General features: G+C 30.3%; 1 protein-coding gene across 1 annotated transcript in view; it reads right to left on the reverse strand.

The window, feature by feature from the left end:
- LOC143238719 (U2 snRNP-associated SURP motif-containing protein) overlaps positions 1-14,335 on the reverse strand; it is a 93,655-nt gene that overhangs the window by 54,719 nt on the left and 24,601 nt on the right. The window contains exons 5-9 of the mRNA XM_076479194.1: positions 9,862-9,926; positions 8,433-8,533; positions 6,848-6,936; positions 3,160-3,325; positions 2,507-2,730 (exon numbers count right to left, since the gene is read on the reverse strand). Coding sequence (XP_076335309.1) covers positions 2,507-2,730; positions 3,160-3,325; positions 6,848-6,936; positions 8,433-8,533; positions 9,862-9,926 — 645 coding nt within the window. The remainder of the gene's footprint in view (positions 1-2,506; positions 2,731-3,159; positions 3,326-6,847; positions 6,937-8,432; positions 8,534-9,861; positions 9,927-14,335) is intronic.

Below are 14,335 nucleotides of genomic sequence, written 5' to 3' on the forward strand. Positions count from 1 at the left end.
ACTTTAAACACCAACAGAACTTCTTTTAAACATACTATACAATAAATAAATTGCTTTAACATGCATTATTATATTTTCAATGAACAATGCTTTTTTTCTATAAGTTACCAATTAATATTTTCTTTGTTGGAATTACTGCCACTCCTATTTAAATACTAAGACAAAAAAATCAAACTCAAAAAAAAAATTTCTTCAATGTATACAAAAGCAACAGTCAATTCATAGTCAAGAGGGCCTAAACTTCATCCCTCTTGTACTTCATTTACTAACATTAAACTCTTCTTCAGTTACTTGTTGATAAGGCTACAACTTTGTTTTCACAAACCCTCAGATCACTGCTTTGCTTTTGATTACAGTAATGAACCTTCAATTAAATATGGCCAACAGGGATAGAAATATTATATTCCTGTATTTCTTAGCAATTTATCTCTGCTTGAGAAATTTCATCTTTTCAGTTGGCTTTCCTGATCAGGAATGCATCATCCATCTGTATTCCTTTAGTTATGACAAATGAAACTAAAGATATTGCATAGATTAAATAAAACGCAGTTTGTGAGGAAATACAACTTTACATGAAGGAATGTAATCTTTCTGATAGCTTTCCCTCCAGTGAAGGTAATTTTATGTGATTATTTCTATCCCTGGCCAAGTGAAACACTCATATTTATAAATTTTTTTACAGACAACACTGATCAGCCAATATTTTGGTTGGAATAAAATGTTATATGCATCATAACATTTATAAGAACTGCCATACATTTCATGAAAAAAAAAGAAAAGAGTCTATCAATAAAACAGAAGTATCATAGTTGATATAAAAAAAATGTTCAGGTTAAATTAATCCTTTGTTTATACAACTTAGTCCCCCCTTCCAAAATTGAGCACAGTATTCATCTTTTTTAATACCATACACATAGTGAAACACTATCATGAAATTTAACACTAAAAACAAAATATAACATATATACACAAACACATATATGGACAAAAAAATATTATAACAAAATCACTTTCGAAAAGTAGACATGCTTCTGACAAAGATCTACCTTTTGAAAGTGTTCGGATTTTAAGATTTCTTACTTTAGTCCTTGACGTTTTGAATTGTGTTTTACTAACATCATAAATATATAAATATGGGTATAAGCTATAAGAAGACAAGGCTGAAAGTTTCCTTTTATAACTTTACTTATTCTAGAAGTATCTGCAACTTAACCAATGCTGTTTTCAACTGCTGTCTTTAACAAAAGACTCTACGGGTTGCGAGTGTCTTTCTTTAATATTTATATTACTGAGGTAATAAATTGATTTACAATTAAAAAAAAAATAAAACTGTTTCTATCACTAAAAAAGCAGTTATTTTACCAAAATGGAAACTGATATATCAAGTAGTTTAGTCTTTTTTTGTTTTGTTTTTTCACATCCAAATATTGAACATGGTACTACTAGCACTGATCTAGTCTATGTTAGAATCTCTTAAAAACATTTAAAAGGAAGTTGTTGAAGTTTTAAAGCACAACATAAATGCAATCCTTCAGTGATATTTCATCAAACACAGATAATGTGAAGATTGTTAAAACTAAGTGAATTATTTACACAATTAAAATGTTTATGATAAAGTTTCTTTTACTAATGTTAACACACTAAACCTTAATGTATCTGTTGCTTCAAACTATTTTACTATTATATTTCAATATAATTTGAGAAATGCCTTTCAGAAAGCAACCTTGGAATAGACCAAAGCCAAAATTTTGTTGTTGTTGTTGTGGTGGTTACTTTTAAAAAGTAATTTAGCTCAGGTGAAGGTACTGTCATGCCACTTTTAATCATTAGGTTTCTTACTATACTGTAAACATTAAGAAGTTGCATAGCTATAATATTAGCAATTGTTTCAAACCTCTTTGGACAATTTTATTGTTAGCAAAATTTTTCCTCATTATTTGTTGCCAGTGAAGTGAAGTATTTTATCTTTATTTTACAGAAAGAAAAACATTAAAAGCCATTATTCACATGAACTAAATCCACATAATATTTTGTTTATTTTTGTCTGGCCCAGAAGGACTAATGAGTGGTTATTTCCTCACTTCTAATGTACAAGTGAAATTGAACCAAGTTAAATGTTTTCTTAATGGTTTTGTTTCATCAGAAATTTGTTAAAAAAGCAACAAAAACTAATAAATTTTGGTATTAATGAAAAATATACTAATTTTTGGTGTTTAAAGTTATAACTTAAATGCTTCTGATTGTGTTACTATAATTGTTATAGAATCTACTTGCTCTTACTTTCCTTTGAATGATAATCATATAATTTCTTTGATTTAGAATTGACACAATTATTTCTATAATGCTGGGAGAAATTATCTATTTACCTTACCTGACTTTTGTCTTACTTCAGCTTTTTAATGTCAACTTTCTCAAACAGAATTTTCTTGTACACATAACTGAAAAAATATTTTGGTTGAGAAAAGATAAATTTACAAAAGTCCCACTCTTTCAGATGACAGGTTACCTTCTGAAATTCTTCCTCTTCCTCTGGTGTGCCAGGATATCCAGTGCCAGGTGGTGGCAGCCTCTCCCTATCCTTCATGTCTGGTTGAGCATTGAAAGGCAAACCTGATGGAGGTGGTGGGAGTGTGAGATCCACCAGAGCTGGAGGAATGTAGATGGGGTGGGGAGGGATGGGAATTGCCTTGCCCCAGCCTAGTTTCATCTCAAAATTCATGATCTCCTTGCCTAGATACACAACATTGCAGCCAAACTGCATTTATTCTTCTCATTTACAACACACTACAGCCAATGTCATCCATTCAGAATTTTTCACAAAATACTTGTATTCAAATGTTTACTAAATATTAATTTTTATGAGATACAAGAATTCACACATTTACATAAACAGGCAAAGCTTAAAAATCAAGTTCAGTTTCCTTTGTTTTTCTATAAGTTAAAGGATTTATTCTGCACAGCATTGGGAATGAAAAAATATGCAACAGAATAATATTTACATTTTAGTACAAGTACAATGAAAGCATTAAAATAAGAAAAAATGCTTCTAATTTTTTCATCAGCAGTTTCTCATTTTACTTTTATATACTACACATTCCTAGAAACATATATATATATATATATATTTTAAGAGAGTTTTTCCAGCACAAACAGATTTACCATTTAAATTTTTCATTGCTCTTTCCCCATCATTCCTGTTCATGTAAGCCACAAAACCACAATTTCTTCCTCTGGCTTTCTCCTCATCTGATCGAGGCCACATAATTTTAACACTGGCAAGAGGGCCATAACGTCCAAATATTTCACATAACTGTTGCTCAGTCATCTAGAATGACAATGTTAACAAATATACTAACACTAATCTAGGAAAACAATGAATATATACAACAGACATTATTTTACTGTAATTTCTAAATCTTTTTCCTTTAAGTGACTTGAACAGTTAAACAAGTTACTTCATTACTTTTCTGTTCAGGTCAGTTTAGGCTCTGTGAAGGGTACCCCCTTTAAATCTTTTCTGCACGAGTCACTGTGTTACATTCAAAATTTAATCAAACACCTTAACTATCAACGTACGTAAATAGGATTAACGTTCCAATGCACGTTATGATTCAAGTTTTATGATATCCACATTTTAAGTCCTTTATTTCAAAATCAATCTTTAAAAAAACTACTTAAACTTCAGTTGTATTTTCACGACTAACAATCTATGAAAATTCTCTACTTATTCAATATTCAATGTTAGTTGACCAGAGGTACATGTAGATAAAAAGTTGCTTACACAACCTTTTGACTTGCACATTTCAAAATTCTATGAATAAACACAACTGAAACAATTAATAAATTGTTTAACCTGGCAGCTGTTATGCCCACCTTAACAACTTTGTTACTACTTTATAGCCTAAAAGTAGATGTTACATAATACACATATACAGCTGTTAGGAACAGCTCATTTTAGTCTATAATTTAACATGGTTATTTTGAAATTGGTGCACTGTTTTCATCGAGATACACAACTGTTTACAGTATTGTTAGCTGCTTGACCATCTACAGCACTTACAGCTGTGTCTTATGTAAATATATTACAGCTAGATATACAGTTAAATTGTATTCAAGTTTACCATTACATTTTAGTTAATTATGTATGTTACATTTCAAAATGCGTAACTGAAATATTTAAACATTTTTTAAAATATAGCATCATAGTTTAAATCAGTTCTCAAGGCTTAGAATATTATGCAGTGCAGGAAGATTTTGTTGAAGGGTTGCAAATGTCTCCCAAGGAAACTATAATAAACCTCAAGGGAACCACTGACTTATGTCAAGATCAACAGTAAATGGTAAAAGGAAAGAATTGAAAATACAACATTAAAAATATTTTTTTTTTAAATAAAAGATCCTAAATTATGAATAAGTAAAACACCATCTGCTACAAAAAATTAAAAAGTAGTTGTTATTTTTTATTTCCTAATTTTAATCCATTAATTATATGCATGTTGATGATCATAGCTAGAGTTAGTAATATGGTAGAAAAATAAAATATTTATCTTGAATGTATATTTATTTAAATAACCAGTAAGAATTTCATAATCTTTCTGTCAAAGAAAATTAATTTCTTTTGGAGGCTTAACTCCAGGTAATATCTTTAGTGGGTGGAAAATGTTATCTTAAATTATGAAGATACTGAATTCTTATTTTCTGGTACAAATCTATTGCTCTTACATAAAAAGAAACCAGATCAGTATGGTGTATCAAATCTAATTTGAATGGTTTATCTAAAGGCTGTGTAAAATGCTCACAGAAGGAACAAAATAATTTTTGTTTCATGTTGAACACTGCTAAGCATTCAGCTGTAAAACATTCTATTTTACAAGACACCATTACACCCAAACTATTTATTCCTACTATATCTCATAGTGATGTCATTAGTTTAAATAATAAAATGTTTTGCAGAACTCAAAATTATTAAAGTTAGGCTGACTATGACAACTAAAGCTTTATAATTCTTTCAGAAATACATAAAATATTCAAACCATCATATTTGTAAGAAAGAGAGAAATCATTACTTAGAAGTCTCACTTAATTGTAAAATACAAGTATAGATGAGATACAAGATTTTAATGGTATGACCAATGAAATTTGATGAGGTGTGGATTTTTAAGGTGGTAACACTGCACAACAAAGTTTTTGCTTCTTGAACACTGTTGGGTGTTCTTTATAGATGTTTGGCTGCTGATCACGAAAATCATATCCAAATTTGCCCATCATGTACCGTTCCATCGAAATTTTCAGCTTCATCAGGACATTACTACAATGGAAAAACGATATCAGGGCAAATGGAATCCATCAATATTTGCTGACTACTGTTGGACACTGCAACATGAAGCACCGAACATTGAATACAAACGAAAATTAGGAGCAAAACACTTTTAATTATGTTGAACTTAATAGCATATTAGAAACATAAACACAAATAAATACATTATTGCCTGTAAACAGTTTACTGTCTATTTCTCAGAGTTCCTACATGATGAAGCAAAACCAGAACTATATTTGTGCATACCCACCAGGTACCTGTCACAATCAGCAAAAGCTTTTCAGGAAGCAAAACTTTTCAAAATATTGTTGTGCAGTGTAATTAGTTAAGTTTGACTAGCTTTCAGTAGCCATAATAAAGACAGATACAACAAGATACCCACACATTTTGTTTAATCATATAGGTTTAAACAGGAGTAAGTTGATTAGCTTTTATTTACTGAATAGTTTTGTAGTTGGTGAACTCTCTTTAGTAAGATCTTTGAACCTTTTGTATATTTTGAAATTGTTCAACTTGTTTTCTAAATTTGTCAACAGGCTTTATTACACTTATTTTTGTTGAGGATGATAATAGCATTAAATTTTATTTGTGCAATTTTTATAAAATACCACTGAACAATATTTACAAAATCACAATATTTACTATACATAAACAACTTGCAAGTCCTTAAACACTTTATCTGAACAATCAAAGATCTTACATAAAAATATAAATAATAAATTAATATTGTACATTAACATTCCTACGAAAAGTGGGGCCTAATAAGGTTATTAATATTAGGCTAATAAATTTGTATTTAAATGAAATTGCCATTTCATTTAATGAAATGAAATCAAATACTTGAAAGGTTATTAATATTAGGCTAATAAATTTGTATTTAAATGAAATTGCCATTTCATTTAATGAAATGAAATCAAATGAAGTGGCAATTTCATTTAAATACAAAATTATTAGCCTAATATTAATAACCTTTCCAGTTGCTCTGGGGCCTATTAGGCCCCACTTTTCATAGGAGTGTTAAGTGTTTATTTTATTATTGTAACTTTTTACATTTATTCTGCTTTTATCTATATCCTGTCATCAGATTTTAAAAAAACACATACCTCTAACTTTTCTAAACTTCATTATTCAACTTTGGATTATTTCTGTACTAAATAGGCTAATAATCACTTAACTGGTTGCCATATACTACAACCTTGATTAACCTAATTTTTTTATTAATCATAAATTATATTTAATACTTCTATCTTATCCCCTTTTGCTAATAACAAATAATGGACTGTCATTCATAAACATTCATTTACATACATTTATAAAACAGGTCATGAATACCTGAATATATTTTAGCAAAATTATCAAGTCACAATATTCTGAAGATTAACTACACATCAATTTGCATGCAACAATGTTATGTGTTGTTAAAATATATTACAAAACAACTGTTTATAAAAAATTAAACTTGTGTCACAATTTCTTCCAATAATTTGTAAGGTAATCCAATTTTAATGACAAATAATCTGTAAGACTTACCTTTGGATTCAAGTTTCCCAAGTATAAATTGGTGGTATTTGGATCACCTGTATCATATGATCCAAGAGCAGGCAGTCTGTAGTCATCAGCTAAGCAATGACAGGATTCACTTAGCAACTTAAAACACTCATCTTACAATAGAGGACTTTTTATTATATGTATTTCTTACAGAAGATTTAAAGTGCAGTGTTTCTTAACAGATGTTTTCATTCATATTTGTTTATTATATTTCCCTGTAAAACTTTACAGCAGATGATCTTATCAATCTTTACAGTTTCTAGAAGTATGACAAATGGTAAAATGTAGTCAATTTAAACTTGTACAACTACTACAGCATAGACAATACAACTTAAGGTTTCATGTTAAATAAGTTATGAGGAATAATGAAAAATTTCTTGGAAGAAATATCACAGAAATAAAAACATGAAACTAAGAACTCGCCTCTCTCGTACACAAAACATTTAATTTCCCAGTTACTCAAGCTTATTTGTCATAATAATATTTCAACATTTTTTCACAACCTCAGTGATACTAGTCACTTTTTACAGGCATATTTTATTTTGTAGTTTTGGATTACTAAACTTTATTAGTTAAATTATGAACTAATATTTGTTTTATTCTATACAGTGAAAATAATTCCTGAGTGCTACCTTTGTTTTCTTCTTCAGCTACAAACAGACTGATTTGAGCTTCAAAAATACATATTTATTTGTCGTTAACCAATACTGACTTGTTTGAGCAATATTTTGGCCAACTATTTTCAGCATTTTTTTGCTGTTGTTTACAATACTATCTATTTCATTCATACTTGGTTTTAAGGTGACTCATGATAAAACTGAGTTCTTTTTTTCTGACTTTTTAAAGTCTCACATGTGTATGTGGTACTTATCTAAAAACTTTAAGTCTGAAAACAACACAGTGTTTATTTATTAAAATATCCAGATTACTAAAAACTTTATCTTATAGCAAGGTTTGTTTGTGGTATTAAGCTTTTATTATAGAAAAATGTTATCCTAAAACTATAATTTTTGTTCAGAATGTTCTGGTGAAAATTTATTTTACATTTAATAGCAGTTTTCTACAAAATAAACATATCCAGAGGTCATAAGCCAATTGCATTTATAGATTTCCAAGCATTAAGAATGATCCCACTCACTGAATCATCAGTTATGTAGATTGATTTACTTAATTTTATGGGAATAGGGAATGAACATCACAACTATTTACATGTAGAAATGTGTGTGTAGATGCACATCAAGGGAGTTGCATTTCTTGATCTTACCAAATTGTATTATTTAATTTTTATTTAAACAATTCATTTATAATTTTACTAATTATTTTAATATTTTTCTTCTACCTAACCTTTAAATGCATATAATGAACTTGATTATATTAAGATTCTACGTTTATCTAATTTAAACAAAATTTGAATTATCTAACTGGATGAAATACTGGATTTTTCTTATGTCCTACACATTTAAAAAAACCTTTTTATCAATCTCATAATGCCTCAAAATAGGCTTTTTAACACCACAGCTTTCAAAAGATTACTTCTAATGACTGCCAATTGCTGGCTTCTGCTTACCCAGCCTAATCTGTGTATCTACAGGCTCAAATTTTCCAATCTTCATCTGATCTTTGATGGCATGCTTAAGTCTGTGTCGTTCTTCTCTTTCTTCTTGAATGCTATAAAATATATCATCAAACAACAGTTGTTTTTATTCACAAACTTTTGTAAACGTACATCTACTGATAACAATAGAAACTGTTGTTATTCTCTAATTGTTTAGGCATTTTATCAGATAAATCTTGATATTCATTCTTGAACACGTCCACTGACTGCCTGACTTGCTTCTCTAACCACAGATTTTAATACCAATTTACCAGTGCCATGATTGTAATGATTTTTGCCAGTTTAATTATTTTTACATGTCTGTTCTTTGGTTGTTCCATGACCATTGCTGTACTATTACAGAAATAGATATTCTAAAAATTATGAAATCTAAACAATAGAGCTAGATTAATAACTAGGAAGAAAACACAAAGATAGAAACTAATTGGATAAGAAAGTAATTTGTACAATATTACAAGAAGGTTTGTTCTTGATTTATTTGCAGAAAATAAAATCTGATGTGGCAGAATTTCCTAGTTATTATTCATTCTGAATAGAGACAAAAATTTCAATCACTCACATACATCAAACATAAAATTAAGTGTACAAAACTATCACACAACTATCAAACTAGGTCTGCAGGTTAAATTATTTTTATTTTCAAAACTAATCTCCAAAACAATGAGAAAATATACTGAATACCTATCACTGATCTGGTTTGTTTTGAACTTTGCACAAAGCTACACAAGGGCTATCTGTGCTAGCTGTCCCTAATTTAGTAGTGTAACACTAGAGGGAAGGCAGCTAGTTATCACCATCAACTCTTGGGCTACTCTTTTACCAATGACCATCACATTATAATGCCCCCATGGCTGAAAGGGTGAGCATATTTGGTGCAGCAGGGATTCGAACCCGTGACCCTCAGATTACAAGTTGAATACCTTAACCCACCTGGCCATGCCAGGCCACCTCTCACTGAATGTCTACTTTTGAATTAATGTTTACCTAATGATTGCTTACACCCAAACTACAATTTATATATTAGATCATCATCATCACAAAATACAAAAACTTATACACAATGAACTAACTGTAGGTGCTTCATATTAAAACAGCTTCAACTAGTTTTGTGTAATGTTGAAAATATTTTTGTGTTACAATGCTGAGCATCATTCTTCACTATTAATAGATATGTAGAAAAACAGTTTGCCCAAATAATACTTAAGTTTTATAATGACAGAAATAATGTCCAGAAACTGTTTAAGGTATAAAAAAGAAACTGAAACCTAATGAGGCTAAATCTTCATTCTATTGTATCCATTTATATTATTTATTATGTTTTTTGGGTGAGCTCCATGCAATTCTGACAGAATTAAAATAAAAATTTGAATTATGTACTCACATTTTTAACTCTTCCTTAAACAATTCAAGATTACTCTTCTGCTTCTCATTTCCTTTCTTCTTATTCTATGATACAATTTTGGAATTACTTTAAGCAGTAGTTTTAGCAACAACCCAAGTACATTTGTAAAGTCTCTAAACAACTAAAATGAAAATATAATCTCTAAATAAATTTATTCAATAATTAGATATAAACACAAGTTTCTAAACTGAGTTCAGTTTTCCTTCATATGTTTACAAAATTAATGTCTTTAAACACAAAATGTTAAAGTTTTAAACAAATTTTTACTGATAAAGATCATATATCCAACTGTTGGTCAACTTGCAGACAATTTAATACCACTTTATTGACAAGATTGTGCATTTCTAGTTAAGATATTGGTATGATTTTTAAAAATGCATCCTAATCTTGGTAAAATGATTTTTTTTTTAATATACTCTTCAAAACAAGAAACGCAAAAGTGATATTTTTGTTATTTTAAAGAGAAATATATGTAATAACGTTACAAGCTCAGAGTACGTGATGTTACACATGTTAAGGCACTGATTGTCAGACCAAAATGACAATAAAAGTTGTGCACTTTGAAAACGGAGGAAAACATCGGATTTTTCGCCAAAACGCATTCGTGTCCAATAAATTTGTTTGAGAGATCTGCATGTTCTGCAAGTGCAACATGTGCAAAATCCCTATAAAAGTGATGAGTTCTCGGTTTCCATAGCTCAGTGTTAAGCCACCGACACGCAATACAGTTATGCCAAGACTGACTGAAGCACAACACAACAACGCCATTGGTCGCTTGGAAGCAGGAATCTCGATCAGATGTTGCCAGAGCTGTGAATGTCCACCCAAGCACCATCACAAGGCTATGAAATTGTTACCAACAACATGGATCAACTTGTGACCGTCCACGATCTGGCAAACCTCGTGTGACCACGCCCGCACAAGATCGCTACATCCAGTTACATCACCTTAGGGATAGGACCACCACTGAGACGTCTACTGCCTCAACCATACCAGGGCTGCGTAGGATTTCCAATCAGACCTACTCACCACTGTCTTCTTGAGACACCACAACATCAACGTTCTTCCCTGGCCCTCCAGATCACCAGATTTAAACCCCATCGAACATCTTTGGGACGAGTTGGACCGGACGTCTGCGGCGGCAACAACCTCAACCACAGACTCTATCTCAACTTGCAGCAGCTTTGCAGGCTGAGTGGACAGCCATTCCACAGGATGTGATTCATCATCTCATCACTTCCATGGGCAGGAGATGCCAAGCAGTTATTGATGATCACAGGGGCATACTCATTATTGATGTTGAGTGACGTTAAACTTCAACTAGTAAGTATGGACTTCGCCTTTGCAGACTTTGGATGTTCAGCAGTGAATGTGCAAAGTTTCACACATGTCATACAGAACTACCTGGAATAAACTTGTTAATAATTTGTCTCATATTTTGCCTTTCTTTTTTTGAAGAGTATATTTAAATCTACACAATCAATTTATTTTTCTCTTTTTCTTGAACAACAAATTTATTTGATCACATAATATGCAAAACCATGTCACTATGATTATGGTGACTTGTGATTTTAATAGTATATATTTTTGCCACTAAGTACCAAAAAAAATCATTTGTCCACCAGTACTGAAAGCTCTATATATATATTATCATGTTTCATTTTTACCCAATGCATATATATTCTGTCAGCAGGTTATGAGAGAATAAAACCAGAAACAAGAATTATGTTTCATTCTCTGAGAGTTCAGATGCACTAATTATGGACTGGGCACATTAACAACCAATTCTCTAATTAACTCTGGAAGCTCCTCAATGGTATGATTAGTGCCCATGATGACACATCAAAAAATTTAACACACAGCACTAAGTACATAAAAGAAAAACTTAAGCCTGAAAAGTTGTTGGAAAACAAAACTATATACATTTTTAAAAACAATGCCATGTTAGAATCTAAAATGAAGAAAATGTAGCTTGAACATCTATTTTAAATTTGAAGTTGTGTAAATATATATAACTTGTGTATTTGTACATATTGTCATGAAGCTATTATTTAAAAATAATCTTAAAAAACAGAACTGAAGCATACTTAACCCTAGACTGGATAATTCATATGCATTAAATTTTAACACCTATTTTCTACTAATGTAAATACTGTTGTTTTTGATTGGCAACAAAAGGTTCTAATTAGCTTTGACAGAAAGTATCATATATATTCAGGGGACACTGATAACAAGTTTAGTGTAATCTGATGCCTCTAAATAAATCCTGACTTTTGACAGTTTGGTGCACAAGGCTGGATTTGACTAAAATATGTCATTTTTCTTCTCCGTGTTTTGTTGTCATGGCTAACACTTCTGGGTTAGCTATGGTTTGATTTATAAGATTAATTACATCAAAATACATGTTTGTATAAATGTGTAGTCCTGAACAGCCCTGGAGCCCTGTTCTTTTGTTGAGCCTCACTGTCACTTATACCTAAACAAAATGAAATTGCACTGTAACATAAGAAACTTTTCATCTAATTTTAAAAGAAATATAACAGTTTACTCTGAGTAAAATACATTATGCCCTCCCCCAAGTTACACATTCAACACAGTAGTTTTCATGAAAGAGCCCCATTTCTGTAGGAGAACAGATTAATAATTAAAAATCACACACCCACATGTTTTGGCAGAGACCAGCCAATCATCATGAAGATAACACAGAGTTATAATATACATTGATTTATTGTATGCAGCATACAACACTGAATTGAGTTATTACAATGTCAAATACTCACAAAACTTCCATAAATTATCTTAAACTAAAGGGAGAGAGGAAAAGAAGGATCTCTAAACATGATGTAAATCTGGTTCATTATGATTATTCATAATATTATTAATACCCTCCTTTTTCAAATCCAATAGGTTGTTTGTTTTTGGCAAAGTTTCTTGGGCTACTAGCTGCCATCTCTAACTTTGAATTCCCAGTAAGTGTCTATCAAAACAAACCATTAACTCTTGGGCTATTTTTACCAATGGATAGCGAGATTGTCTATCATGTTATATCTCCCTCCTCAAAAGATAAAAGGGCAAGCATGTTTGGTGCTAGGTTTTGATCCCACTACCAACAGAATGCAATTCAAACACCCGAACACAAACCACCAAGACATGCCATGCTGATTTTAATAGAACTGTCAATATTGCAATGCTAATCACATTTTGGTTCTGCATTAACATTTGCTTCATCTCAATTAAATGCCATGAATTATGAATATGTAAAGCAATATACAATTATTCTCTTTCCTTTGTTTATAGTATTTTTGGTGTTCATTAACTCTCATGGACAAAGAATGTTTTTCATTCAATGTAAAAACCTTTTCACAATCATTACATGAATACCTTGTCTTTTAAAAAACTTTTGCTAATAAACAGAGAAAGTTATTGTTTTGCTGGTTCACAGAAAGCCGGAAAATCTCAACATCTCTAATATTTTCATGGATTACTTTACAAAAAAGATATCTGAGAATGCATCTAGTCTTCCCATCATATATGTGAATTATCTTTATGATATGCATATTCATATCCCTTATCATGATCCTGCAATTAAAATATTTTTGGATCATGCAAATACTACTATTACTGTAATTCAATTTACATATAAAGCAAAACAAAATAATCAGCTTTCATTTTAATTTTTCTTATTAACAAAAAACAGTTAAATATATATAAAAACCAAGGCATTTATTACAAAATTCATCATATAGTGGTAACTTTTGTTTTTCTAATTGCCATCTAAATAATCATCACCCACAAAATATTAGTGTTATTAGTAACTGTGTTATGGAGTTCTTTATATATCTTATGCTTAAAAGAGAGAGAATGAAACTATTTAAAAATGTTGCTTTAAATAACAGGATTAAACTAAATTTAATAAATAGATTGTATAACAGAAGTTAAAGAAAAGAAAAAAAAGATATTAAAAATACACTAATTAAAAGAAAGGTGAAAACTATCACATTAATACTGTATTCCCTTAAAATTTGAATATCCAAAGCTTTAAAAATGTATTTGAAGTTAACTTTTACTCATCTTGATTCATACAGCTGGGGGATCAGTAAAATTTGATAATTAATTAATTATCAAACTGATTAATCAGTTATTTTTACAAGACTTGAATATTTATAATAACCAAAAACTGTAACAACACTATGTAACAAAATTTTTACTTTTTCTTGTTCCTGGACAAAGTGTTATTTCCCAATTGCTTATGCCTAAAGTAAATGAAAAAGACCTATTTTTCTTTTGTGACCTGGGTAATGAAATTTTCAAATTTACCTATTTTCCAGAACATTCCAGGTGGATTCAGTGCCGAGTAGCTGATACAGAATTTTCTTGAACTTTCTAGAATGTTGTAGAATTTACAAGAACTTTCTAGAAGTTTCCATAGTAATATATATACACGGGGGCTCAC

Source organism: Tachypleus tridentatus, chromosome 13 (assembly GCF_004210375.1).
Source record: "Tachypleus tridentatus isolate NWPU-2018 chromosome 13, ASM421037v1, whole genome shotgun sequence".
NCBI lineage: Eukaryota > Metazoa > Arthropoda > Merostomata > Xiphosura > Limulidae > Tachypleus > Tachypleus tridentatus.